The 26,658-nt window shown below is 49.3% G+C and overlaps 1 protein-coding gene across 1 annotated transcript in view; it reads left to right on the forward strand.

The window, feature by feature from the left end:
* The window catches only part of LOC311318316 (roundabout homolog 1-like), a gene marked incomplete at its 5' end in the record, with an annotated part of 112,929 nt that extends 91,857 nt beyond the window's left edge, over positions 1-21,072 (forward strand). The window contains 23 exon segments of the mRNA XM_084449608.1: positions 895-1,019; positions 1,394-1,565; positions 3,560-3,765; positions 3,895-3,976; positions 4,623-4,791; positions 4,961-5,127; positions 5,246-5,367; positions 7,008-7,242; positions 8,411-8,532; positions 8,994-9,165; positions 11,075-11,272; positions 13,120-13,146; positions 14,526-14,568; positions 15,081-15,235; positions 15,411-15,812; positions 15,893-16,009; positions 16,113-16,257; positions 18,262-18,498; positions 18,982-19,487; positions 19,787-19,930; positions 20,053-20,289; positions 20,439-20,650; positions 20,936-21,072. Of these exon segments, the coding sequence (XP_084305734.1) occupies positions 895-1,019; positions 1,394-1,565; positions 3,560-3,765; positions 3,895-3,976; positions 4,623-4,791; positions 4,961-5,127; positions 5,246-5,367; positions 7,008-7,242; positions 8,411-8,532; positions 8,994-9,165; positions 11,075-11,272; positions 13,120-13,146; positions 14,526-14,568; positions 15,081-15,235; positions 15,411-15,812; positions 15,893-16,009; positions 16,113-16,257; positions 18,262-18,498; positions 18,982-19,487; positions 19,787-19,930; positions 20,053-20,289; positions 20,439-20,650; positions 20,936-20,950 (4,010 nt within the window). The 3' untranslated portion in view covers positions 20,951-21,072.
* Positions 21,073-26,658: the final 5,586 nt, after the last annotated feature.

Raw genomic sequence — 26,658 nt, forward strand, 5'->3', positions numbered from 1 at the left:
GTCGGGGAGGGGGGCCAGGGTTCAGAGGGCACAGCCAAATCCAATAACAACAACAAGAGACTTATTTTTTCTTTCTCTGTGCCTCTTCTTTCTCTCTCTCTCTCTCTCTCTCTCTATCTCTCTCTCTCTCTCTCTCTCTCTCCCTCTCTCTCCCTCTCTCTATCTCTCTCTCTCTCTCTCTCTCTCTCGCTCTCTCTCTCTCTCTGTTCCTTATCTGTTCAGTTGTATGACCCTCTGCGCTCTATCGTTGAAAGTACATCATAAAGATAACTTTGGAACATTGAAAACGATGTACTGTATGTCTCTCATCACTCATACAAGTATCATTTAATGATGGCTAGTTTCCCATCGCATGTCTTGTCTGCCGTACTCATCCCTTGCTCTTGTGTCTGTCTTCTCTCTTGTAGTCGATTCTGGTAAGTTGCCATCCGTCCCTCATCCAGCACAGTGACAGCCACAGGAAGTCACTGAGCCCCATCCCAACATTCCATCCACTCCTTCCATCCACCAATAAGAATTCATATTGTCATGAGAAGCTGAGTTACAGTACGTGGGTACATGGATTATAAAAGTTCTAGTTATGTGCAAAAGGTAAATGAGCACTACTATTTTGTCCTACTTACGGTACATGCCATTTATTTTGGTTGATAATAGATTCTGTCATTTGGAAAGTTTTGTTGGTAATAATAATTAATTTTGAAAGTTTGCTTGGCGGTTAGTTATATGTTTTGTTGACTTCCGGAATAGCTGCATCATGTGAACACGCATTTCTACAGGGATCCTCACGAGAACTATTATTTGATATGGAAGCAGCTATTTAATGCTTTATGTTTTGCTGGAGTCCCAACTCATTTGTGGGTGTGGACCTGACTGGCTTGTCTCCGCCCCTTGTAGTGCCTCCGGCGTTCGCCACGCGTCCCAGGAACCAGGTGGTGGCGGTGGGGAGGACGGTCACCTTCCAGTGTGAGGTCACGGGGAACCCACAACCTGCCATCTTCTGGCAGAAGGAGGGCAGCCTGGTGAGAGGCTCTTCACGGACCTTCTGGGAAATGCATGCGTGGTGGACACACAGCAGCACCAGTCAAGGATGACATTGTTTTTTTTCCGTGGAGTGTTTTAAGAGGACTAACTCTCCTTATGTCCTGTGTCTGTGTATCTGTCTGTATGTATGTTTGTACATCTGTCTGTCTGTCTCTCTTCCTGCGTGTGTGTGTGCGTGCGTGCGTGCGTGTGTGTGCGTGCGTGTGTGTGTGTGTGAGGGTGTGTGTGTGCGTGCGTGCGTGCGTGTGTGTGTGTGCGTGTGTGCGTGCGTGCGTGTGTGTGTGTGTGCATGCGTGGGTGCGTGTGTGCGTGTGTGTGTGTGTGTGTGTGTGTGTGTTGGGGCTTGTTCCAGAACCTGCTGTTTTCCTACCAGCCCCCACAGCCCTTCAGCCGCCTGTCGGTGTCTCAGACAGGAAGTCTGACCATCGGCGACGCCCAGCGCTCCGACGCCGGCTACTACAGCTGCCAGGCCCTCAACATCGCCGGCAGCGTCATCACCAAGGCCCTGCTGGAGGTTACGGACGGTGCGTGATCGAAAGATGGAGGGAGGGAGAGGGGAAAGAGGGCGAGAGGACGAGAGAGATCCCTGTGGCCCGCGGTAAACTTGCTCAGCCCCCCCCCCCCCCCCCCCCCCCCCGTCAACAAATCACTCAGCTCAGCACCCCCCCGTCGATAAATCGAAAACATTGGCGGCTGGATGACTTCAGACTTCCAGGGCTGTTTTTTCGTCCCAGCACGTCCCTATCACAGGCTTTCAGATATAATAGGCGTAAGGAGATCCTAACTGGTGTTTTTAACCAGAGCCCCACGCTGAGAGGAAATGAGGAAGCCGGTCTCAGCCTGACAGAGTCTGTAGACGAGCCCTGCTAGCGTGCGACCACAGAGCCGTGGAGCTGCTCCTTTGTTGACTGGATATGTGGCCGACTGGCCTTGGCTGTAACCTGGCCAGACCCTCCCTTCCTCGCTCTGTGGTGCCATGTTGTGGGCTGTAATCTGTAGCTGGCCTCGGGTTCTAATTGTCGTTGGCGAGATTTCAGGAATCCTGGGCTGCAGTCCTACGGGCGCAAAACACCCTGTTCCCATGGCAACAGAGAACACGGAGGCTTCACCTCCCCTTTCCCAATTGACCCCCCCCCACCACCACCACCACCACCACCCCCTCTTCGCCATGCACGCACACACACGCGCACACACGCGCGCACATACACACACACACACCACAGACACACAGATTCACATTCATAACCTTCACGTAGAAATGCAATCATAGGCACCTTGCCTTCCCCTGTCATAATGGTGGAATGAAGGATGATCATATTGATAATTGCATCAGTTATTAAAAGTAAATTCAAATGTTGAATCTGGCTCCAAGGCTTACAGCAGTAATTAAACCAATACTGCCAGTGAAGTCTGCTGGTGGCTAATAAATTGACACATGTGCGTGTGTGTGTGTGTGTGTGTGTGTGTGTGTGTATGTGTGTGTATTTGCGTGTGTCCATAAAATTAACTAAATTAACATAATTGCGTGTGTGTGTGTGTGTGTGTGTGTGTGTGTGTGTGTGTGTGTGTGCATACGTGTGTGTGTGTGTGTGCATACGTGTGTGTGTGTGTGTGTGCATACGTGTGTGTGTGTGTGTGTCTCTGCTGTGTCCACATATATTAACTCAACATAATTGCCCGCGGCGGCTACAGACAGTGTGTGCGGCGGCTTGGCCGAGGCAGCTCTATCGGTTGTGGGTAATCATATGGTAATGGTGATGCTTTCTGCAGCCGTCGCCGCCGCGTGGGAACGAGAGCCACCCACTTAATGTACACTCAATTACACTTTAATGGAAACGCAACAAGGACGGAGGGTGTTTGATTTCATCCACGCCGCACCGCTCACCGGCCCATCCCTGGCTTTCCCTGACGGTGAACACCCGTCTTTCCCTCCCCCTCCTCTGTTTCACTCCCTCGTTCCCCCCCTCCGACTCCCCCTCCCACTCCCCCTCCCCCTCCCCCTCCCCCTCCCTCTTGCCCGGAGTTGAGTGGTTGTATTTGTATGGAAATAACTTGCAGCCATTACCTCTGGCGCTTTTCAAGGTGTTTCCATTATCTTTTTTTCCCCCCGGAGTTTGGGTTTTGGAGGGCTGTGGAGTGGGAGAGTGGGAGGGAAGGCCTGATATCTAAATGGGATTTTGTTATTAGTTGGGTTTGGTCTTGCCGGCTACTGCAGCTCCCACCACACAATGACTAACCATCCTATCTGGGCCTGAGTAGGTTTTGGGGGGTGTGGGGGGGGGGGGGCTGAAATTCTATTTTCCCTCCGTCCAAACCTGCTTCTTCTTTTGTGCTCTCTGTGTTCCCATTTTCTCCTCTATCTCTCAGATCGTCCGTCTTTCATTCCCTCTGTACGCCTTTCATTCTCTGTCTCTCTCTATCTCTCCATTATGACCCGCTATCGCCATGGAAATGTGATGGTTTTATTAAGAGAGTAGGACTGGTAATATTCTCTTCCTCCTCCCTCTCCCTCACTCAGTGGTGTCCGACCGCCCCCCTCCAGTCATCAAGCAGGGCCCGGCCAATCAAACGGTACCCGTTGACGGCACGGTGGTCCTGGGCTGCATAGCGACAGGAACCCCCCCTCCGACGGTCCAGTGGAGGAAGGGTGGGGCGGCCGTGTCCCTCCTGGACTCCCGGATCACCCAGATAGACACGGGGGCGCTGCAGATCCGCTATGCCAAGGTAGGGGGCAGCGTCGCTCCTACGACCCCAAACGCCCTTCGTAGCCCCCCGTCCCCAACCCCCCAATCACCTGTGTGTGTGTGTGTGTGTGTGTGTGTGTGTGTGTGTGTGTGTGTGTGTGCTCCTCAGCTGGGGGACACGGGCGTCTACACCTGCCTGGCTTCCAGCCCCACCGGAGAGGCATCCTGGAGGGCCTACCTGGAGGTGCAAGGTACTGGAGGGGGTGGAGGGCAGAGGAGGAGAGAGAGGGAGGGAGAGAGGGATAGGGAGATAGAGGGAGGGAGAGAGGGATAGGGAGATAGAGGGAGGGAGAGAGACAGGCAGGGAGAGAGAAAGAGACAGGGAGAGAGAGAGAGAGGAGGAGAGAGAGCGTTTCTAGCTTATATGCCACCATGGGCGAACCCCCCGCTATGTCTCCCCACCCTGTCACATATTATTCGCTATTTTTTTTCTTCTGTTTTCTTTTTCTGCTCCTCTTGTGGCCCCCTGCAGCTGCCCCTGTCGACCCTGCCTAAATACGCCACTGGGAGAGAGAGGGGGCAGGGAGAGGGGAGAGAGAGTCAGGGAGAGAGAGAGGGATAGGGAGAGAGAGGGAGGGAGAGAGGGATAGGGAGACAGAGGGAGGGAGAGAGAGGCACGGAGAGAGAAAGAGAGACAGGGAGAGGGGAGGGAGAGAGGGAGGGGGAGAGAGGGGGAGGGAGAGAGGGATCAAGTGGGATAAAACCATCAAACAACATGGAGGAAAATCCCTACCTTGTTCTCTCTGCCGGTATTGTGGCTGTACGTCTTTGTACTGTATCGACCGGGCAGGAAGTGATGCGTGCCTGAACGGATCTTGTGTCATGTCGCCGTGACAGAGTTTGGCGTGGTGGCCCAGCCAGGCAGACCCACGGACCCTAACCTGATCCCCAGCGCCCCGTCCAAACCCGAGGTGACCGACGTCAGCCGCACCTCTATCACGCTCTCCTGGAAGCCCAACCTCAACACCGGGGCCACGCCCACCTCCTATGTCATCGAAGCGTTCAGGTGCGAGCCCAGGAGGACGGAACCCATTTCATCATTCCATCTGTTTCTCAGGATGGACAATAAAGCTTTTCGATCTTGAATCTTGAATGAATGGTTGGGTCCGTACAGTATTTCCGTCTTGTACAGAGTGTATGCAGCGTGTCCTGTAACCTTTGCCCTCTGTGTGTAGTCATGCGTCAGGCAGCAGCTGGGTGACCCTGGAGGACCACGTGAAGCAGGACACCTTTGTCCTGCAGAACCTGAAGCCCAGCGCCGTCTACCTGTTCCTGGTGAGGGCCGCCAACGCCTACGGCCTGAGTGACCCCAGCCCCATCACGGATGCGGTCAGAACCCAGGGTGAGCGCAGTTTGACCGGAACCGGCTCTGTCTGCCCTCCCCAGGCTTGTCCCCCTCGCGTCCACCCGGCGCGCTGTGAGACGCTGACCGTGCCTAACCCGTCTCTGCTCTCCCACAGACACCCCTCCCACCATTCAGGGCGTGGACCACCGGCAGATCCAGAGGGAGCTGGGGGACGTGGTGGTCCACCTGCACAACCCCACCCTGCTGTCCTCGTCCTCCGTCAGGGTGCAGTGGACGGTGGGTACGCCCCTCCGTCTCGCCAGCCTCCGCCTGGGCATCCGCCGCCTCGTTCGCTGCGTGCCGGTCAAAACGTACCTTTTGTGAGCCGCGTCGTTTCGCTTTCGCGCTAAGGCAACGCACCTCACAAAAAACATGATATGAGTGGACCTCACTTTCTACGCGTAGGTTACAGCGCTGGCATGTCTTCATGTATACGGCCATACTGGGCAAACTTATCTTATTCATTGGCTGTGAGTTTGAACGTACTGGGAACTCTTTCAATCTCAGACTCAACGCTTAGCTGCGTTTTAAATTGCCTCTAGGACTGAGACAGGCAAAAAATACCCGTCTTACTTTGGCCCTCGGTGGAACATCCTTCATTCTCATCTTAAACTAGCCTCTGATTTCACTTGCAAGTTAAAAAAAAAACTCTGAAATTCTTGCCTTTGGCTGCTCCTGTTTTGGTGTCTAAGTAGCTCCATGCCCCTTATTCAGGCCTGCTTGATGTTTCTATACAGTAGGAGCGTTTCTATTCTATGTTGAATTTGACTCATGTTATTTGTGCTGCCTACTTGGCCAGATCACCCTTGTAAAAGAGACTTTGTCTCAACAGGTTTTTTCATTGTCTGGTTAAATAAAGTTTTGAACGAATATTACTGTACATACCGTAAACAGTGTGATTGATGCCGTGTAGCCGGGTAGCGCAGAACGGCGAACCGCGGAGCTGGCGAGCGCCGGAGTGAACCTCGGCCCCCGCGGCCAGCTGTGGGTAGGATGTGGCGCTCTCGGCCTAATCAAAGCCACCTGTGCTGACAGAGCGAGTTTCTATCCCGGGCCTGTGAGAGAGGACGTTTATACCTTCCGAGGTGCTCGTGACTGACGAATGATCTGACATGGGCGCCTGTCAGAGAGGTACAGTGCCCAAGTGTAAACAGTGTAGCCGAACGCGGCCAAAACCAGGCCTGGAGTGTGTGTGTGTGTGTGTGCGACGTTATTTTAGACCAGAGGGCTGTACGGTGTGCATAGCCAGAGATTAATAGAGCCGCTGTACAAAGGAGCGAGTTCATTTTTCACGGCTCATCACACTTTGCTATGGTTTATGGCCACGAAAGTAGTCGGTGATAAAGTGCATTATAATAAAAAGGTGTAAGAGGAGTTCTCAGGGGGCAGAGTGGGCTGAGGTCCGCGGCCCGGCTGTGTGTCTCTGGTGCCGGATCGAGGCCCGCACTGCTCTGCTGGCTGCGTCCTAACCAGTCCCAGGCTCGGCGGAAACTGCCGGCTGACGATGACCTCATACTGCGGTTAGCTCGGGGCTCGGGGGGATGTAACCCAAGACCTCTCCCTGCGCTAGGGGGGGGCAGTTTAGCCCAGGGCTAACAGCGCGCTCGCTAACAGAGGATGTTCATACTGCGCCAACGTCCATGTGGGGATAGAACAGAGAGGACTATCGCCCAAACTTTTAACCGTGATCCTGTTCTCGCACAGCGACGGAACTATGTGAAACGGCGTCACGCTGACGTTTTTCGCGGCGGTCGCGATGTACGACGGCCATCTTTCAAATGAAACGCGACGCGTACCGCGTGACAGGGTGCTATCGGGGTCTGTGTCTGTAGTACTCACTCCTGGACTCAGCTGTGTATCCTCTGTGTGGCCACTAGGTGGAGCAGCAGTCCCCCTACATCCAGGGCTACAAGGTTCTGTTCCGAGCCTCGGCAGACCTGGGCCAGCCGGGGGGGCAGTGGAGCGTGCTGGAGGTCCGGACCCCGGGGGAGGATGGCGCCGTGGTGCCTCAGCTGAAGAAAGGTGTCACCTACGAGTTCAAAGTCCGCCCCTTCTTCGATGAGTTCCAAGGGGTGGACAGCGAGGTGAAGGTGGTCAGGACGCTGGAGGAAGGTGAGAGGAAGACGGACCGGTGGGCATTTTGTCTTGTAGTACAGGAAGTCGAAGCTGAGACAGGATGTGACTTGGAAAAACAAGGACCGTGTCACAAACACCTGTGTTGGTTAATTGTTTAGATGGCAGTGATTAGTGTTTGGTTATAGCATCGTGATGAGCATCAGTACGGTTTGGGAGTTTGAGAGAGAGAGAGAGAGAGAGAGAGAGAGAGAGAGAGAGAGAGAGAGAGAGAGAGAGAGAGAGGGAGGGAGGGAGGGATAGGGAGAGAGAGGGAGGGATAGGGAGAGAGAGAGAGAGGGATAGGGAGAGTGGTGTATATGGAGTGAGGTGCAGCAGCTGCCTAGACAAATTGCATTGTTAATTGTTGTCTGAGTTCATGCGTGGAGCCTACAGCCCAGACAACAGACATGCCTGATTTGATTATGTTTAACCACACAGTGACTAAGCTCCAGAGGCCAGCACACAGCTGAATCACACTAATCGCTCTCACCATGTGACTAGCGCCACAGTAGCACGGATACACTGGGACACACACACACACACACACACCTCCTGCCACGGTATCATTCAACAGAAAATGAGGTTTGAAAGTCACTTCCTCATGCAGTAAATGGATGACAAACAAGCCGCATATCTACTTGTGGCGTGGTGGGGTTTCTGTGCCCTCAGGCAAGGCGGAGAATTCCCACAGGAAGTAGAGGGCTGAGGGACTTGTCAGGGCAAACTTCTGATATACCCTTCACACTATAGGCTAGTGTGCACTATGTCATCTCAAAGACATACTATGAGGGCCCTTAGAGGGTTAGTCACTATGTCAACAATCAATGCTATGATTTTAATTTAAAAATCGCAAACCTATTTGTATTTTTATCCATGATGTAACGGATAAATTGGGAATACTGCCCATAAACATTTGCCCTGTTTAAAGCTGGCACATACAGTATGCTTATGTGAATACACAAGCTATTTCAGATGTATTTCTCTTTATTTATGTATCAGAGGCCTCCTATAAACTTTCACTTGATGTCCTTTCATGTCGTGTAAGAGAGCTGGCAGCCAGCGAGCATATGGCCCAGGGCCCGAGCAGGATCAAATGAGAGAGGTGTCTTTGATGTCCCCTCCTGCCGTCTGACTGTCTGTCTGGCTGCGCGCTCCCCTCTCTCAGCCCCCAGTGGAGCCCCCCGGGGTGTTACCGTGACGAAGAGCGATGCCAATGGGACCGCCGTCCTGGTCGCCTGGCAACCGCCTCCCGAGGAGGAACAGAACGGATTGGTCCAAGAGTACAAGGTAAGGAGGACGGGTGGGAGAGGGGGACCTCGAGCGCACCTTTGTCTGTCCTATTTGCATTTGACCACATTTCTTTATTAGCTTCGGCAAAGGTGGAATAAGCTTTGTTGTGAGACACTGCCATCTACTGGACTACTGTGATATGTCATGCAGACAATACACTGTGTTGTGGCTTAGGTTTTCAGAATTCAGTAGTACTGCAGTAGTAGTAGTAGTAGTAGTAGTAGTAGTAGTAGTAGTAATAGTAGGAGTAGCAGCTTCGTAGTTGTAGTAGTAGCAGTAGTAGTACTTTGCTGATCCATGGGGGGAAATTGTTACAGCATCACAAAAGACAAAGTAACACAGACAATAATATAAATGTATATGCAAGAGTTTGTAAAAAGGGAAGTTCTGTCCAGGGAGCCTGTCCTTCATAAGAGGACAGTCACCATCATCATTCCCTGACTCCGCCCCCTGTACAGATCTGGTGCCTAGGCAACGAGAGCCGTTACCACATCAACCGGACAGTAGATGGCTCCACCTTCTCTGTGCTGATCCCCAGCCTGACACCAGGGGTCCGTTACAGCGTGGAGGTTGCCGCTAGCAACGGAGCAGGACCCGGGGTCAGGAGTGATGTCACCTTCTTCCAGCTAGGTGAGAGTTCTACATAGGGAGAGATCGACGTCACTTCGATATGGCTCTTTCAATATGGAGATAAATCAGTCTCAGAATCACTGGGAATGTCTGGACCTGGACTTGCTGCCCATATGGAAAGGAAATAGTTTGCAGCCTGTGGGGAAAGATGGGCAGCAACTCCGGAGTCCTGAGGTCAGAGGGCAATTCGTTCCACCACTGTGGGGCCAGGACAGAAAAGAGCTGTGACCGGTTCGATTGGCCTCATATGTCTTGCAAGATTTTCATACATGCCTACTTGCAAGATTTCAATTTCACTAATGGTTGCCCAATTCATATACGTTTGATATTACACATATCTAATAATGATATTGTATGTGATGTACTGTCATACAGTAATACAAGTTCCCAATTATTTAAGTTGCATATTAGATAGATTTACTAAGGATTTTGTATGTGGATTTACTGTCATATATATATATATATATATATATATATATATATATATATATATATATAGTACTATACTACTGTAGTTCCATGTGGGAACCTGCTACTGTATAGCACAGGAATGAAGTCGACTGCCTGCTTTTGAAGCCTGTGCCGTTGCTATCGCTCCAGAAGAAATGGAGACAGGATGAAAATAATACATCAAACAGAAACATGTAGTTTATGAATCCAATGCACAGGAAGGAAAGATATGGGAATATGATCTCTAGATGGCGCCAGAGTGCTGTCTAAACAGAGAGGGGGCGTGGACTGCAGGCCCTGCCTAGGCCACTCCCCTTCCATCCATCAAGCTTTTAAAGGAAGGATTCACCTACTGTGTATTCATTTTATACAGCTAGGGATATATTCACTTATATTGTAATAAAAGACGGCCATTAAATCACGTTATCTGGTAGCGTTCATAAAACAAATGTCCCTTCCCCCTCAAGATGGCGTCGTTTCGTCTGCTCCAGTTTGTTGTAGTGAAAGGGGCACACACAAATCTTTATCCTCGTTTTCCAATGGTTTCACATTTATTCAAACGTTGGTTTTCAAGAAGTCCAATACAGTTCATCCAGGTTTGTAGATGGCCTTTGGATTCCCCCTGTATGGATCACAATGCATATTTGTGACTTATCTTTAAATTCACAGCCAATTTAGAGGGTGATTCATCTCCATATTTCAAGCCCCGACATGAAGACCTGTCAGAGTCAGATCACGGTGGCCTCGGTTCAGTGTAATCAAATATGACTACCGCTCGGTCACGGTGCTGATGTTTGCGGCTTCACTCACCACCTCCCCTCGCTCCCCACCCCTGTGGCCTAATCACATGATCTGCATCAAATTGTTAAGAGTAACTCGATGGTTCAAATCCACTGAGATGTTCTCACCTAGAATAACGTGCCCTCCGGGTCACCCCATGCAGCTCAGGGAACATTCTCCAGGATCAATTCATGTGTCTGGTAGAGGAAAAAGGAGAAAACGCACACGCGGTCTTGGAGAGGTGCCGGTAACGGGTGAAATATACTAGAAAACGAAAAGAAACCGCACAGTCAAGCTGGGTGATTTATTCAGACAATAAACAAACAATCCAGACATTTGTCTGAATAAATCACCCAGCATTGAGAGCTTGAGTTGAGCTTGTGCGGTTTCTTTTCTTTTGCCAATTCATGTGTCTCACCAGAACGGTTTGCCAGTTTGAACAGATGTTTGTTATCAGTGCCTCTCAAACTGAAGTTTGATATCCATGCTTCTAACCACTTTATCCTCATTTCATTCCTCTCATGAACCTCCAGCTCTTCACGCCAGATCTTCACTCGTCTTCTACTGCACTTCTTCATCCTACAGTGTAGATGCTTTTGGATATCTCAGGTTTTGGTCTGGCCCTGTCCTACCATCCATTTGAAGCCCCCTGTTTCTCTCTTTTCTGCTCTCTCTCCAGACTCTGCTGGTCAGGTGATGGACAGTCATGAGGACAGGGACACGCTGTCCCAGATCTCCGATGTGGTCAAGCAGCCGGCCTTCATCGCGGGCATTGGCGCCACCTGCTGGTTGGTTCTCATGGTGTTCAGCGTGTGGCTCTACCGCCACCGCAAGAAGAGGAGCGGCCTCAGTAGCAGCTACGCCGGCATCCGCAAAGGTGTGTATGTGTGTGTGCTTGTTAAATGTGTGTGTGTGTATGTTTGTGTGTGTGTGTATGTTTGTGTGTTTGTGTTTGTTTTGTGTGTGTGTTTGTGTTTGTGTATGTGTGTGTGTGTGTGTGTGTGTGTGTGTGTGTGTGTGTGTGTGCGTGCATGAGCGTGCATATGGAGATGAGAAGCGATAGGGAGGGTGACAGGGCTGATTGGATAATCACGTTAGGGTGGAGTGAGTGTGACAGGGCTGATTGGATGATCACGTTAGGGTGGAGTGAGTGTGACAGGGCTGATTGGATGATCACGTTAGGGTGGAGTGAGTGATAGGGAGGGTGACAGGGCTGATTGGATGATCACGTTAGGGTGGAGTGAGTGTGACAGGGCTGATTGGATGATCATGTTAGGGTGGAGTGAGTGTGACAGGGCTGATTGGATGATCACGTTAGGGTGGAGTGAGGGTGACAGGGCTGATTGGATGATCACATTAGGGTGGAGTGAGTGTGACAGGGCTGATTGGATGATCACGTTAGGGTGGAGTGAGGTTGACAGGGCTGATTGGATGATCACGTTAGGGTGGAGTGAAGGTGACAGGGCTGATTGGATGATCCCATTAGGGTGGAGTGAGTGTGACAGGGCTGATTGGATGATCACATTAGGGTGGAGTGAGTGTGACAGGACTGATTGGATGATCACTTTAGGGTGGAGTGAGTGTGACAGGGCTGATTGGATGATCACATTAGGGTGGAGTGAGGGTGACAAGGTTGATTGGATGATCACGTTAGGGTGGAGTGAGTGTGACAGGGCTGATTGGATGATCACGTTAGGGTGGAGTGAGTGTGACAGGGCTGATTGGATGATCACGTTAGGGTGGAGTGAGTGTGACAGGGCTGATTGGATGATCACGTTAGGGTGGAGTGAGTGTGACAGGGCTGATTGGATGATCACGTTAGGGTGGAGTGAGGGTGACAGGGCTGATTGGATGATCACATTAGGGTGGAGTGAGTGTGACAGGGCTGATTGGATGATCACATTAGGGTGGAGTGAGTGTGACAGGGCTGATTGGATGATCACGTTAGGGTGGAGTGAGTGTGACAGGGCTGATTGGATGATCACGTTAGGGTGAAGTGAGGGTGACAGGGCTGATTGGATGATCACGTGTCATGATCATGAGTGAGTGTCCTGCGGTCGCTTCGCCCTCTGCTGTATCCTGAGCGGCGGTGGCTAACAGATCAGGGAGGGGTCAAGGCTTTTCATGTCAACCCCAGTAATCGTATTGACTCAATTCCATCACATTACAACGTGTTTTGTCAGCTCTGGGTGACATGTCTGGTGTCAGCAGCTTTCATCCCCAACCTAAGGAGTCTGATAACCAGATCATAACCGAGAGAAAGAGGAAAAAGAAGATGCCGTTTGGTCTAATCTTGGTCCCGACTCAAAGACCTCAAAGACGAGCGACAGCGATCGGGCGCCTGGAATGTCCCAGATTACGTTGACATTCAGCGCTGACATTTAGTAGCTCGTTTTCCGGGTGGCACTGGCTGGTGGAATACAGCTAGCGAGAGGCGGGGCCTGTCAGCCTGTTGCTGAGCTGCTGACCCCTGTGTGTGTGTGTGTGTGTGTGTGTGTGTGTGTGTGTGTGTGTGTGTGTGTGCGTGTGTGTGTGGGTATGAGACTGTACTGTGCGATGTTCACTGTCGTTGCTGGGGTCGGGTCGGCGCCTTTTGGAATGGAATTGTCAACTTGTGTTGGTTTCTGCGATCGATGCGTCATGAGTTTTCTCATCTCTCCCTCTCTTGTCTCTCTGCTCTCTCCGCTGGTCTCTCCTCTCTCCAACCACGGATTCTCCGCGCAGTCCCATCATTCACCTTCACACCTACAGGTATGAACCTGGAGACGGTCTGTTTAGACAGGCTGCTCTTCTCCTTATATACTGTATATATATGCATATATAGGAGCTTGTTCTTGTGTACACTATATACATACTGTATATAAAGGCTTGCCTGACGATGACTGACGTACAGTCGGTTCACTTACTCTAGACAAATTGTATTGTGAATCGCTTTGGATAAAGTGTCTACTAAATGATTAAAATATAAATGTATGTCCCTGGCTTCTAGCATTACCTTGAAGCCTCCGTGGTCATCAATTGTATAAATCTGAACTGCATACACAACCACACAGTCAGCAGGCTGGCAGTAGAAACCTAATGAAGACATACTGTACTAGCTAGCAGGCTAGCAGTACTAGAAACCTAATGAAGACATACTGTACTAGCTAGCAGGCTAGCATTAGAAACCTAATGGAGACATACTGTACTAGCTAGCAGGCTAGCATTAGAAACCTAATGAAGACATACTGTACTAGCTAGCAGGCTAGCGGTTGAAACCTAATGAAGACTGGATACAGTAGCCAGAAGGCAATCAGTAGAAACCTACAGTACAGCAGAGAAGACATAACCAGAATGTTGGTCGCAACAGGCCCAGTAGCATTTCTATAAACCATTAAGGAGAGTCATGTAAAGCTAGGATCTGATACTAGATATAGCAGGCTAAAGAAAAGACCACAAATATGACTTTAGAGCCCTCCTCCCTCTAATCAGTGGGCTCCAGAGAGTCGACACACGTCTGCACCTGTTTGGGTGAGGAGAGACTTCTAAGTGCTGAGTCACTCTATGAAAACGTACAGTATGTCACCATGGCTCCTCCCGCCCACTCCCTCCACCCCCCCCAGTCCACAAGCACAGCTCCGTTTACCGTGGTCACACTTTTTCTCTGGCGGGGGCTGTTGGAAGTGACGCCTGCTCCAGTGGAGAGGCTGTGTGTCTGTACTGGAGGACCAACATCTGTTGTGAAGTGCGACTGGGGGCCGAGCTATTGCGTTTGGCGAGCTATCACGTTTAACTTCCCCTCAAGTCTGTATTTTTCGTAGTGTACAGGTACACCTCTCAGCGCCAGGTGTAGGTGACCTGTTTGTGTGTGCGTCCGTGCGTGCGTTTGCGTGTGTGTTTGTGTATGTGTGTTCCCTATGACTCATTACAGGACGTGCCCGTCAGTTGAGATGAATCAGATCCTGTATTCCTATGAGTAAACAATGACAAGTCACAACAACCCTGTCGCCCCCTTATCTACTGTATGATCACTTAATCAGACTTCCAGGCATACAGTATCACCCATCTGTGTGTTTTTTTCAGTCGCCATGTTTGATGATGTGTCATCTAGATTCTCTCGTTTCTCACGCCTCATTCTCTCTTTGTTCCAGTGGCCTATCAGAGAGGAGGAGAGTCTGTCTGCAGTGCTGGCAGGTAAGGGCTATTAAAGAGCCAGTGTTTATAGAGCCCTCAAGGGCTGGAGGACCTACAGGAGAGGGAGGGCTAACAATGCATTTACCTCGTGCAAACACCAGGGGGAGTGCTCTCCCTGTCCCGTAATGGAAGATAGGCCCTGGCTCTCTCATTGTCGATATTGAGTTGGAGTATCAGATAAACAGGCTTTTGTGTTGACTAATGGTTGTGTAGTAAAGCATGAGGGGGCGCACAACTCCGGGCTGAAATGAACTGTCACGGGCACCCGGTAGGGAGGTACAGTAGATAAAAAAGCAGAACTGGCGCTGTCGAGATAGACAGTATAGTCTTTAAATTTTAATAGGCAAACGGATGCGTTTCGGCCTTAAGCCATCATCAGTCATGCTGATGATGGGTTAAGGCCGAAACGCGTCTGTTTGCCTATAAAATATTAAAGACTATACTGTCTATCTCGAGAGTGCCAGTTCTGCTTTTTATCGACCAATGGTTGTGTCCCTGGTGGTTTTTGGCAGACCTGGTCTTCTAAACATGGGTGAGCCAGTGAACCAGCCGTGGATGCCGGACTCCTGGCCTAACGCCTGCGCCAACCACAAGGACTGCAGCATCAACTGCTGCAACAACGGCAACGGCACCAGTGACAGCAACATGACCACCTACAGCCGTCCAGGTCAGTACCTCCACTCCTCCTCCGCAGGGGAAAGGACCAGACGTCAGGGCGGGGCCAAGAGATTACATCATGAAGCGAAGCTTCAACCTTCATTGATAAGCCTAACTAATGTAAGTTGTAGGTTCTTTGACCTCCGGTGTGAGTAGTTTATGTGTTGTGGGCCTCTGTGCTTCAGCTGACTGCATAGCCAACTACGGCAGCCAACTGGACAACAAGCAGGGTGGTCTGCTGGGGCCGGAGTCTGCGGTGTACAGCGACGTTGACCTCTCCAACAAACTCAACGAGCTCAAGACCTTCAACAACCCCAGCCTGTGTTACGTGGGGCCCGGGGGAGGCCCCCCCACCCCCTACGAGCCCACCCCCTACGCCACCACCCAGCTCATCCAGTCCAACATCCTGAGCAAGGCGGCCGCCGGCGCGGGGGGCGGGGCCAGGGGCGAGCCCGCCGACATGAGGTGCTGGGGCCAGCCACCCGGCCCGCCGCTCGGCCAGCCCCCCGGTCAACCGCAGAAGACCAGGGACATGAACCCGCAGGTGCAACAGTACAACATCATGGAGCAGAACAGGCTCAACAAAGGTGGGTCACCATTCCCGGGGGGGGGGGGTACCGCAGCGCGTAGACGTCGGGCGCTTCACCGTCCTGCTGTTTTTTTTCAGACCACTACCGAGGAGGAGATGGGCCCCTGCAGAACACTATCCCCTACAACCAGGCCCACGAGCACAGCTCCGGCGGCTCCCACCACAGCTCTGACAGGGGCAGCAACAGCACCTCCGGTGAGACCCGCGCCCCCTCCCGGCCTTGACCCTGAGCCGTGGACAGCGTCGGTCTGACCGCACCTTATTTGAATGTTTTGTCTTTTTTTTTTTATCGTTTAAGGGAGCCAAAACCATAAGAAGGGCACTCGCACGCCCAAACTGCCCAAGCAGAATGCGGTGACCAGGGGGGAATCTCTGCCACCTCCCCCCGCCAACCCTCCACCAAGCCGGAGCTGTGACGAGTACTCCCTGCCCATGGAGAAGAGGTGCCTGGGACGCACGCACACGCAGAAACACACGCCGCACACACACACACGCACGCGCACACACACACGCACACACACACACACACACACATGTGCACACACACGCGCACACACACACACACGCGCACAAACACACACACATGCGCACACATGCACGCACACACACGCACACACACGCACACACAAACACACACGGGTGTAGGAGCTAATTTGACATTGGAGGGTGGACACATTTGCCACAGAAAGGACAATTAGTTTTACTTCACTATTCATTATTCCCTGCACTTTATTTTTCCTTCACCATTATCGTGAGGTACCATTAGCAGGAGCAGTCCATATTGAGTCAGTCAAGAAATGAAATGATCAGTCAATCTCTGGGTTATATACAACCCACTTCTCCTTTTTCATATTGAAGAAAATGACTTCAACCCTGTCCCTGTTTCTGGTTCGCTCATACATGCTCTGATCCTCACACAGTGTAAAAAAGTCTCACTCAAAGCCAAGAGACAAGCAAGCAATACTGGTCTTTGAAAGCTCTGTGTACACCGTACATTATATGTGACAAATAGATAAATAATAAATATTGAAGGTCAGTACAGGTTAACTCATCAATCTCTTTTACCTGTCAGCCGGCTCCTCTCTCTCTCCCTCTCTTTGTCTGCCTGTCTCAACCGTTGTCTCAACCGTTTCATGTTCCTGCATCACGTTCATCTAAATTACAACCCTAGCTTTTCAGAGAACACTATAATCAGTTACTCTATAAATAATGTACAGTCTCAGTACTGGACTGAACTGTTACAAAGGCTACATATTTAGTAAGGTTTTGAACTGAACCATTGATTTTTATTATTTCAAACCATTTATTTGCAGATGCACAAATGCTCACACGCCAACCTCACACACTACACCACAAGAAAACATCCCTAAGCCTTTTTTAAGACCTCGCGTCATTCCTCTCCTCTTGTCTCCATACTGCTGCTGTCTTCCTGCTCCTAAACGGATCATATGGTTGCAGTGATGCATGTCTAATGTAAAGCATTGACTCAGATGGAAGTCAGAGAAATGGTTCCCTGCCACTGAAGTCAGAGCTGAATGGCTACTTAATATGAACGTTTGTTCCGTTGTCATATAATTAGCCGTTTTTGCTAGCCAGCCAACTTGGTCTTTATATCTTATGTAGTAGGCTAAAACTCAGCCAGTCAAACATTCTGATTCAAAACTCATTTGCTGATTTAATCATTATCCATTGTTTGATTTCATGAAGTTTGCAATTTTACCTGAAAGACAGAGAGACTACTGTAATTACAGTACCTCATCCAAACCATCTGTAAATGCAAAGCTGGTGGTGGGGGGTCGCTTGCTCTACAAAAGACTGACAAAAGTAAAAGTGAATGTCGGTCGCTTCTCCAAGTAAAAGTTTCAAAGGTGCCGTTTTTTCTCCACCCCCAATGCAGTGTAATTTTGGGGTGGGACAAATCCAACCGTTTCCTCGGGTCCTATGCCTGTGCACTAGGGCTGCACGATTATGACAAAAGATACTAATTGTGGTTATTTGCTTCAAAATGGTAATTGTGATTAATAATTCCGATTAATATTTAATATATGATATTAATATATAATAACCAAAATGCTCCCAAATCACAGACGTTGATCCCTTTCTTGCTACTAACTCACTGACTGACGTCGTTTTCACTCATTTTTTCACTACTCACGGCTGCGGGTACTCTTGTGACACTGGTCTTGACCTACTGCTGTCTTCTCAGTGAAATTGCTGCGCACAGCGCACTCAGCAGGAATGCATGTGATTGGTCAGACAGCATAAGCGCCTGTGATTCGTCCATGTAGTCCTAGCACACTCAATTCAAAGCAAAATTATTAATCACATTAATTGCGGCCTTTTGCGATTAGTTAATCGCGATTTCGATTAATTCACGATTAATTGTGCAGCCCTACTGTGCACACACGACCTCTGAAATCCTCATCCGTCTGTCCCTCTCGTCCCAGCTTTAACCCGGACGCCCCCTGCCCCGTGCTGCCCTCGAGGATGTACCTGCACCAGGAAGACATGGAGGAAGAGGAGGAGGACGAAGGGCCAGAGGAGGAGATGGACAGGTGTCCCACTCCGCCGGTGAGAGGGGCTGCCTCGTCCCCGGCCGTGTCCTACGGCCACCAGTCCACTGCCACGCTCACCCCCTCGCCCCAGGGGGACGGGCTCGGTGGCGCGCACAACGACCACCACAGGTATCTACCTCAGCTCGCCGCCGGGAAGCTCTGGTCAACGTGGGAGGGGTCTGAGACGCTATTCTCACGCCAGACGCAAATAATAGGTTGAATCGCTGCGCTCTGCGTACTACATAATAGAGTCTGTGCCACTTCGTGTTCTGAGGGTGAATCGACAGGTCAAAATTGACAGTGACAGGTCGTAGCAGCAAATGAGGGATGCTAGCTCAGGTTAGATGGGCGGGGCATATCTATGCGTGGGATCGCCTGATCGCGATAGTCGTTACTGATTGGTGTTGCCGGGATTTGATCACCAGATTTTCGCACGAAGTGTCCCAGACCCATAGAGAGATCTGCCACTAACGTAGCTCACGTAGCGTATCGGGGGAAAGAACGCTCGCGGGTCTAAGCCACAAGGGCCAGATCTGGCCTGTATATGGCCCAGATCTGCTTGCTATCTGGGGAGTGTGCCCCTTTCACCGTTTCTGCCTTTCCCCTCCTCAGACAACATGTAGCCAGCCCCCCGACTCCCCCGGATCCCCTCTCCCCCTCGCACACCTACGGCTACATCTCCAGCCCGCTGGGACCCGACACCGACGGCCAAGACGAAGAGGAGGAAGAGGAGGAGGAGGGGGATGAGACAGACGCCGAGATGGCCCAGGGCCGCTACCACCAGCAGCACCAGAACCCCCAGCAGCACCAGCCTCACCCCCCCCACCACCACCACCACCAACAGCACCACCACCCTCCCCCCCGCCGGCTGCACCTCCGCGGGCTGGAGCAGACGCCGGCCTCCAGCACCGGCGACCTCGAGAGCTCCGTCACCGGCTCCATGATCAACGGCTGGGGCTCGGCCTCCGAGGAGGACAACGTGTCGTCGGGCCGCTCCAGCGCCGTCAGCTCCTCGGATGGCTCTTTCTTTACGGACGCCGACTTCAGCCAAGCCCACGCCGGAGATTACCCCGGGCTGCGTCTGGGCCTGGGCCGCTACCCAGAGGACTCGGTCCCCGGTAAGAGAGATGGAGTGGGGAGGAGAGAGAGAGAGAGGAGAGGGGGGGTGAGTGAGAGGGGAAAAGATAGAGAGAGAGGGGGAGGGAGGAAGAGGGAGATATAGAGGGGAAGAGGTCGAGAGGAGCCACAAAACAGTGGGTTGATACTGTACCAACGCTCACATACAGTATACTATAGTGATTTATGCCACACACCTGCTGGCTCATCTGATACTTGAGTGTCCATTCTACGGTAGCTAATTTTGTCTCCAGTCCATCAGACTTTCAAACGCTGTGTGTCTCTCCTCTTCGTTCCTAAGGACTGAGGCCCCAGCGTCCCAGCAGCCCCGTGTCCACAGACAGCAACATGAGCTCTGCCATCATGCAGAAGAGACCGCCCAAGAGGCACAAGCAGCACCAGTCCACTCAGCAGGGCCACCAACCCAGGGACCAGTTCGACGACGGTAGGGGACCGACGCACCTCGCCCGAGTCCGAGACGCGGAACGGCTCTCGCGCCGACCTCTGTAACGTCTCCCATCATAGCCTCAGTTTGACCCGAGGCGCTTGTCTCTGCTCTCTCCCCAGACTCCTGCACGCCTCTGAAGTCACCCGGCCACCACGTCTCCAGGGGAGGCTACGAGCTGAGGGGGGCCACCCTGCCCAAGATGGGCTCCGGGGAGGCCAGGGGACGGAGGGGGAGCGCGGGGGGCCACAGGACCAGGGAGGGCTCCGTGGAGAGACCGGAGCCCCAGGACAAGCACAGGACCCCGCAGGGAGGCAAAGGGGGCGGCAGTGGCGGCGGCAAGGCCAGACAACACACAGGTACTTGAATCTGACCGTCTCCTCTATGCGCGTGCTTACAATGCGTGTTTTGTTGTGCTAGTCTTTTCAGCGCTCGTATACATAGGCAGGTTTGTCTTGTGTGGTTTTGGGTACGTAGCTAATCCGCTGCGTGTCCCTGGGCGCGTCAGGTGCGGAGGACATCCCCCCCTACAGCCGGCCCACCTTCCCCTCGGTGCTGACCCAGAGGGACTCCGGCGGGCCCAGCTCCTCCAGCTCCATGTCCTCCAGGGGGTCAGCCAACAGGAGGAGAGGGGAGGGGACCCCCGCCGGCCGCAGAAACCCCTCGGACACAGGGCCGGCCTCCGTGGGGGGCTTCCAGCCCCAGGAGGAGGAGCTTGAGGTGAGTTTCTGCATCACTCCCGGCTCCGTTTGAACACACACGTACACATGCATAATCACAGTTGAACCGTTAGCGTAGTGCGCTGATGATGCATGGTTGGTTTAGCTCAGTAATAGAGGGAGTGAATTATAAACGCGTGTTTTTAAGCGGTGCATACGTGTATCCATCTGTGTGTGTGTGTGTGTGTGTCTGTTCGTAGCACATTGCACACCAGCAAGGGGCAGTAGAGATTGCTCATAAATCTCCGCTTACTTCACCACCTGGGTGTGTGTTTTTTTTACGCAGCTGCTGGAAAGCTGAGGATCATGGGAGGAGAAAGGAAACTCCTACAATCTCTCACAGGAGGGAAGGATATGACACCAGAGTTCAACGACAATTATGTACATGACTTTTCTTATCATACAGAAGAAAAAAAACCTGAACAATACTTAATATTGTTTTTTCTTATTACAAGTTCTCATTTGATGTCCATCTTGGAGAGGGAAAAAAAAGAAAGTGAGAAAAAGGTGCAATGTTGTTGGAGATATGCATTCTCCGGTTTGAAGCACCATTTGATCATTGTTTACTTGAGTTGTTGTTGGACTGGCTCCCAGCAGCCTTTGTGGTAAGCTGGTTTGTGACGTAAGGTGAACTCCATGCACATTAGCTGGCTGTTGTGAGTGTATACAGATATGTCTGATTAGTATGTTGCCCCTGTTATTTTACTGTAATCAACATATTTGGTCACCATCATCGCCGTCCATCTTGTAAATTGTTCAGTCATTTTACTGCCGCAAAAATTGCTACAATAGGATCTTCTGTTTGTTTTTAATGTATTTTTGTAATGCACTGTTCATTTATTGTTATTGATGTTGGTCTTGTCGATGTGCGTTATTTGTTCTACTTTGGTTTTAAAAGCACAATCACTTAACTTTATTTTAAACCATTATGATATATGAAGTTCCATCTTACCTGAGGAACAGTGATAGAAGTTCTTTATGGTTTAGAGGGGATTAGAGGAGAGCCTGGTCTTGTTACTCTGTTTCTACTGGGGATTGGGATGGAGGCGAGAGTCCCCTGGCTAATCTGGGTGTCATGGAAACCCAGGTTTTCATTTGGGTTTAAAGGGGAGGGGACTGGGAAGGGGGGGGGGCATAACCCAAAGCAGTGACTACATAAAAAAAAAAAAAAAAAAATATCATGACACAGACTGCTGTGTTAATCCAGGTTCACGCACAACGGTGGCCACAAGACGCTAGTTTTAGAACTATTTGACATGTTGAATCTTGAAAATGGCAGTTTTAAAATGAAATTGAGGTTCCGTCATTTAAAAAACTGAATTTCATTCTAAAACGGCTTGAAACCGTCTCGGCCTTAAGCCTTGACCAGACTTCCCTCACATCTACAAATGCACTTACAGAGGAGGTGTGGGACAGAAGGCTGAGGACAGCATTCTCTCTATACATTAGACCCAAAGGATGGGAATGTTGATTTTTGCATTGTTGGGTAGGAGATGCTCAGGTTCCCTGTGTGACCGTGTCTGATGGCTAGAGAAGCTCTCTCTCCCTGAGTACTCGAACACGGACACACACCTGGGCTTCTCAGCGAAGGAGTGACAGAGGAACCTGGTTGTCAAAATGGAGGGAAGAGGACAGTAGGGTTTTTAGGCTCTTCTACAGTATGGCCATGACACAGTGCTGTGTGCAAACCAAGTCTAAACCAAATGTTGGGTCCATATCTTTGCTTCGGTGTTGTTATACAGAGATGTGTGCTACAATATTCAGTGAGGAAATTCTGTCTTTGTTTAGGGTTTACCATATTTTAAGAAATACAATGTTAATAATATCAGTGTCAGCCATTACTGAGGATCTTATGAATGGGTATGGGGGGGAGAAACATTGTCATTTTTACCACATTATTTATTATTAAAATGTCTTCAGATACCATTGTCTGGATTGAAGTTTGTTCTAGTGCTTCTGAGCGTGCCGGGTCCACATACTGTATAACAGCTGTAATGAAACACTAGATTTCATCTACTACACTACTACACAACTGTTTGTTGTACTATGTGGATCCAGTTTAAGTCCATCCAGGTCCAAAGGTTGTAGTGAGACAGGTGTGCTGAGATAGACGTGAGAGAGTGAGATGAAGAGTGAAGAGCAGTGGCCCTCTACAGACAAGGATTCCATGGAAATGCTGAGAAAGAGAGAGAGAGAGAGAGAGAGAGAGAGGAGGAGTGCCACCCTACATACAAGGCCTTTACGGGAGTGCTGAGGTGGAGTGAGATAACGTAGAGTGATAGAGAGTGAGGAGCAGTGCTACCCTAAAGACAGGGCCTTTATGGGAATATGATGAGACACGCTGGTTAATTAACCTCACTCATGAACCTTTGTGGTTAATTAACAGAGCAGCTGTGTGCTGTCAAAGTGAGAGGAATACTCTGGAGCCCATCACAGGTGTGTTTCACCGTGTGTGGGTGTGGGGCGGGCGTGCGATGTGGTGTGGGGGCTTTTAAGCAGTCAAACTTCAGGTATAAATGGCAACCAAAATCCCTCTCTTTTGTCCTCGCCGACACGCAACTGTGATGGGGAGAATGAATCTGTCCGTCAGCCCCCCGCGCCCAGGCTCCTCCCCCGCGCTAAGGCTCCTCCCCCGCGCCCAGGCTCCTCCCCCGCGCACAGGCTCCTCCCCCGCGCTCAGGCTCCTCCCCCGCGCACAGGCTCATCAATCTACACACAATACCCCATAATGACAAAGTGAAAAAAGTAGACATTTTTCACAAATGTATTAAAAATAAAAAAGTTATATATGAGATTTAAGTTTAATATGAGATTGAAATATGAGAAAACTGAGATCAGGTGTATCCTGTTTCCACTCATCATCCTTGATGTTTCTACAACTTGATTCCAATTGAGTGGACATTGTTGAATTTATTTTTATCTACAATCTTCATGAACATTCACAGGTATGTAGTACAAGCAATTCTGATCAGAGATCTGCCACCCAGGGGTGTCTAGTCCGTTCCTAGGCCGAGCAGTGAACAATTTAATTATTTCCACCTGGAAAAAAACATAAGGGGTATGTATGGCGTTTTTTTTTCAGACCAAATGTATTTTTATCTACAATCTTCATGAACATTCACAGGTATGTAGTACAAGCAATTCTGATCAGAGATCTGCCACCCAGGGGTGTCTAGTTCATTCCTAGGCCGAGCAGTGAACAATTTAATTACTTCCACCTGAAAAAAAACATAAGGGGTATGTATGGCGTTTTTTTTTCAGACCAAATTTATTTTTATCTACAATCTTCATGAACATTCACAGGTATGTAGTACAAGCAATTCTGATCAGAGATCTGCCACCCAGGGGTGTCTAGTCCGTTCCTAGGCCGGGCAGTGAACAATTTAATTATTTCCACCAGAAAAAAAACATAAGGGTTATGTATGGCGTTTTTTTTTTCAGATGAAATTTATTTTTATCTACAATCTTCATGAACATTCACAGGTATGTAGTACAAGCAATTCTGATCAGAGATCTTCCAACCAGGGGTGTCTAGTCCGTTCCTAGGCGTTTTTTTTTCAGACCAAATTTGTTTTTATCTACAATCTTCATGAACATTCACAGGTATGTAGTACAAGCAATTCTGATCAGAGATCTGCCACCCAGGGGTGTCTAGTCCGTTCCTAGGCCGAGCAGTGAACAATGTAATTATTTCCACCTGGAAAAAAACATAAGGGTTATGTATGGTTTTTTTTTCAGACCAAATTTATTTTTATCTACAATCTTCATGAACATTCACAGGTATGTAGTACAAGCAATTCTGATCAAAGATCTGCCACCCAGGTGTGTCTAGTCCGTTCCTAGGCCGAGCAGTGAACAATGTAATTATTTCCACCTGGAAAAAAACATAAGGGGTATGTATGGCGTTTTTTTTTCAGACCAAATTTATTTTTATCTACAATCTTCATGAACATTCACAGGTATGTAGTACAAGCAATTCTGATCAGAGATCTGCCACCCAGGGGTGTCTAGTCCGTTCCTAGGCCGAGCAGTGAACAATGTAATTATTTCCACCTTGAAAAAAACATAAAGGGTATGTATGGCGTTTTTTTTTCAGACCAAATTTATTTTTATCTACAATCTTCATGAACATTCACAGGTATGTAGTACAAGCAATTCTGATCAGAGATCTGGCACCCAGGGGTGTCTAGTTCATTCCTAGGCCGAGCAGTGAACAATTTAATTACTTCCACCTGAAAAAAAACATAAGGGGTATGTATGGCGTTTTTTTTTCAGACCAAATTTATTTTTATCTACAATCTTCATGAACATTCACAGGTATGTAGTACAAGCAATTCTGATCAGAGATCTGCCACCCAGGGGTGTCTAGTCCGTTCCTAGGCCGAGCAGTGAACAATGTAATTATTTCCACCTGGAAAAAAACATAAGGGGTATGTATGGCGGTTTTTTTTCAGACCAAATGTATTTTTTATCTACAATCTTCATGAACATTCACAGGTATGTAGTACAAACAATTCTGATCAGAGATCTGCCACCCAGGGGTGTCTAGTTCATTCCTAGGCCGAGCAGTGAACAATTTAATTACTTCCACCTGAAAAAAAACATAAGGGGTATGTATGGCGTTTTTTTTTCAGACCAAATTTATTTTTATCTACAATCTTCATGAACATTCACAGGTATGTAGTACAAGCAATTCTGATCAGAGATCTGCCACCCAGGGGTGTCTAGTACGTTCCTAGGCCGAGCAGTGAACAATGTAATTATTTCCACCTGGAAAAAAACATAAGGGGTACTGTATGTATGGCGTTTTTTTTTCAGACCAAATTTATTTTTATCTACAATCTTCATGAACATTCACAGGTATGTAGTACAAGCAATTCTGATCAGAGATCTTCCAACCAGGGGTGTCTAGTCCGTTCCTAGGCCGAGCAGTGAACAATGTAATTATTTCCACCTGGAAAAAAACATAAGGGGTATGTATGGTGTTTTTTTTTCAGACCAAATTTATTTTTATCTACAATCTTCATGAACATTCACAGGTATGTAGTACAAGCAATTCTGATCAGAGATCTGCCACCCAGGGGTGTCTAGTCCGTTCCTAGGCCGAGCAGTGAACAATGTAATTATTTCCACCTGGAAAAAAACATAAGGGGTATGTATGGCGTTTTTTTTTCAGACCAAATTTATTTTTATCTACAATCTTCATGAACATTCACAGGTATGTAGTACAAGCAATTCTGATCAGAGATCTGCCACCCAGGGGTGTCTAGTCCGTTCCTAGGCCGGGCAGTGAACAATTTAATTATTTCCACCAGAAAAAAAACATAAGGGTTATGTATGGCGTTTTTTTTTTCAGATGAAATTTATTTTTATCTACAATCTTCATGAACATTCACAGGTATGTAGTACAAGCAATTCTGATCAGAGATCTTCCAACCAGGGGTGTCTAGTCCGTTCCTAGGCGTTTTTTTTTCAGACCAAATTTGTTTTTATCTACAATCTTCATGAACATTCACAGGTATGTAGTACAAGCAATTCTGATCAGAGATCTGCCACCCAGGGGTGTCTAGTCCGTTCCTAGGCCGAGCAGTGAACAATGTAATTATTTCCACCTGGAAAAAAACATAAGGGTTATGTATGGTTTTTTTTTCAGACCAAATTTATTTTTATCTACAATCTTCATGAACATTCACAGGTATGTAGTACAAGCAATTCTGATCAGAGATCTGCCACCCAGGTGTGTCTAGTCCGTTCCTAGGCCGAGCAGTGAACAATGTAATTATTTCCACCTGGAAAAAAACATAAGGGGTATGTATGGCATTTTTTTTTCAGACCAAATTTATTTTTATCTACAATCTTCATGAACATTCACAGGTATGTAGTACAAGCAATTCTGATCAGAGATCTGCCACCCAGGGGTGTCTAGTCCGTTCCTAGGCCGAGCAGTGAACAATGTAATTATTTCCACCTTGAAAAAAACATAAAGGGTATGTATGGCATTTTTTTTTC

Source organism: Borostomias antarcticus (genome assembly GCF_949987555.1).
Source record: "Borostomias antarcticus genome assembly, chromosome: 15".
Lineage (NCBI taxonomy): Eukaryota > Metazoa > Chordata > Actinopteri > Stomiiformes > Stomiidae > Borostomias > Borostomias antarcticus.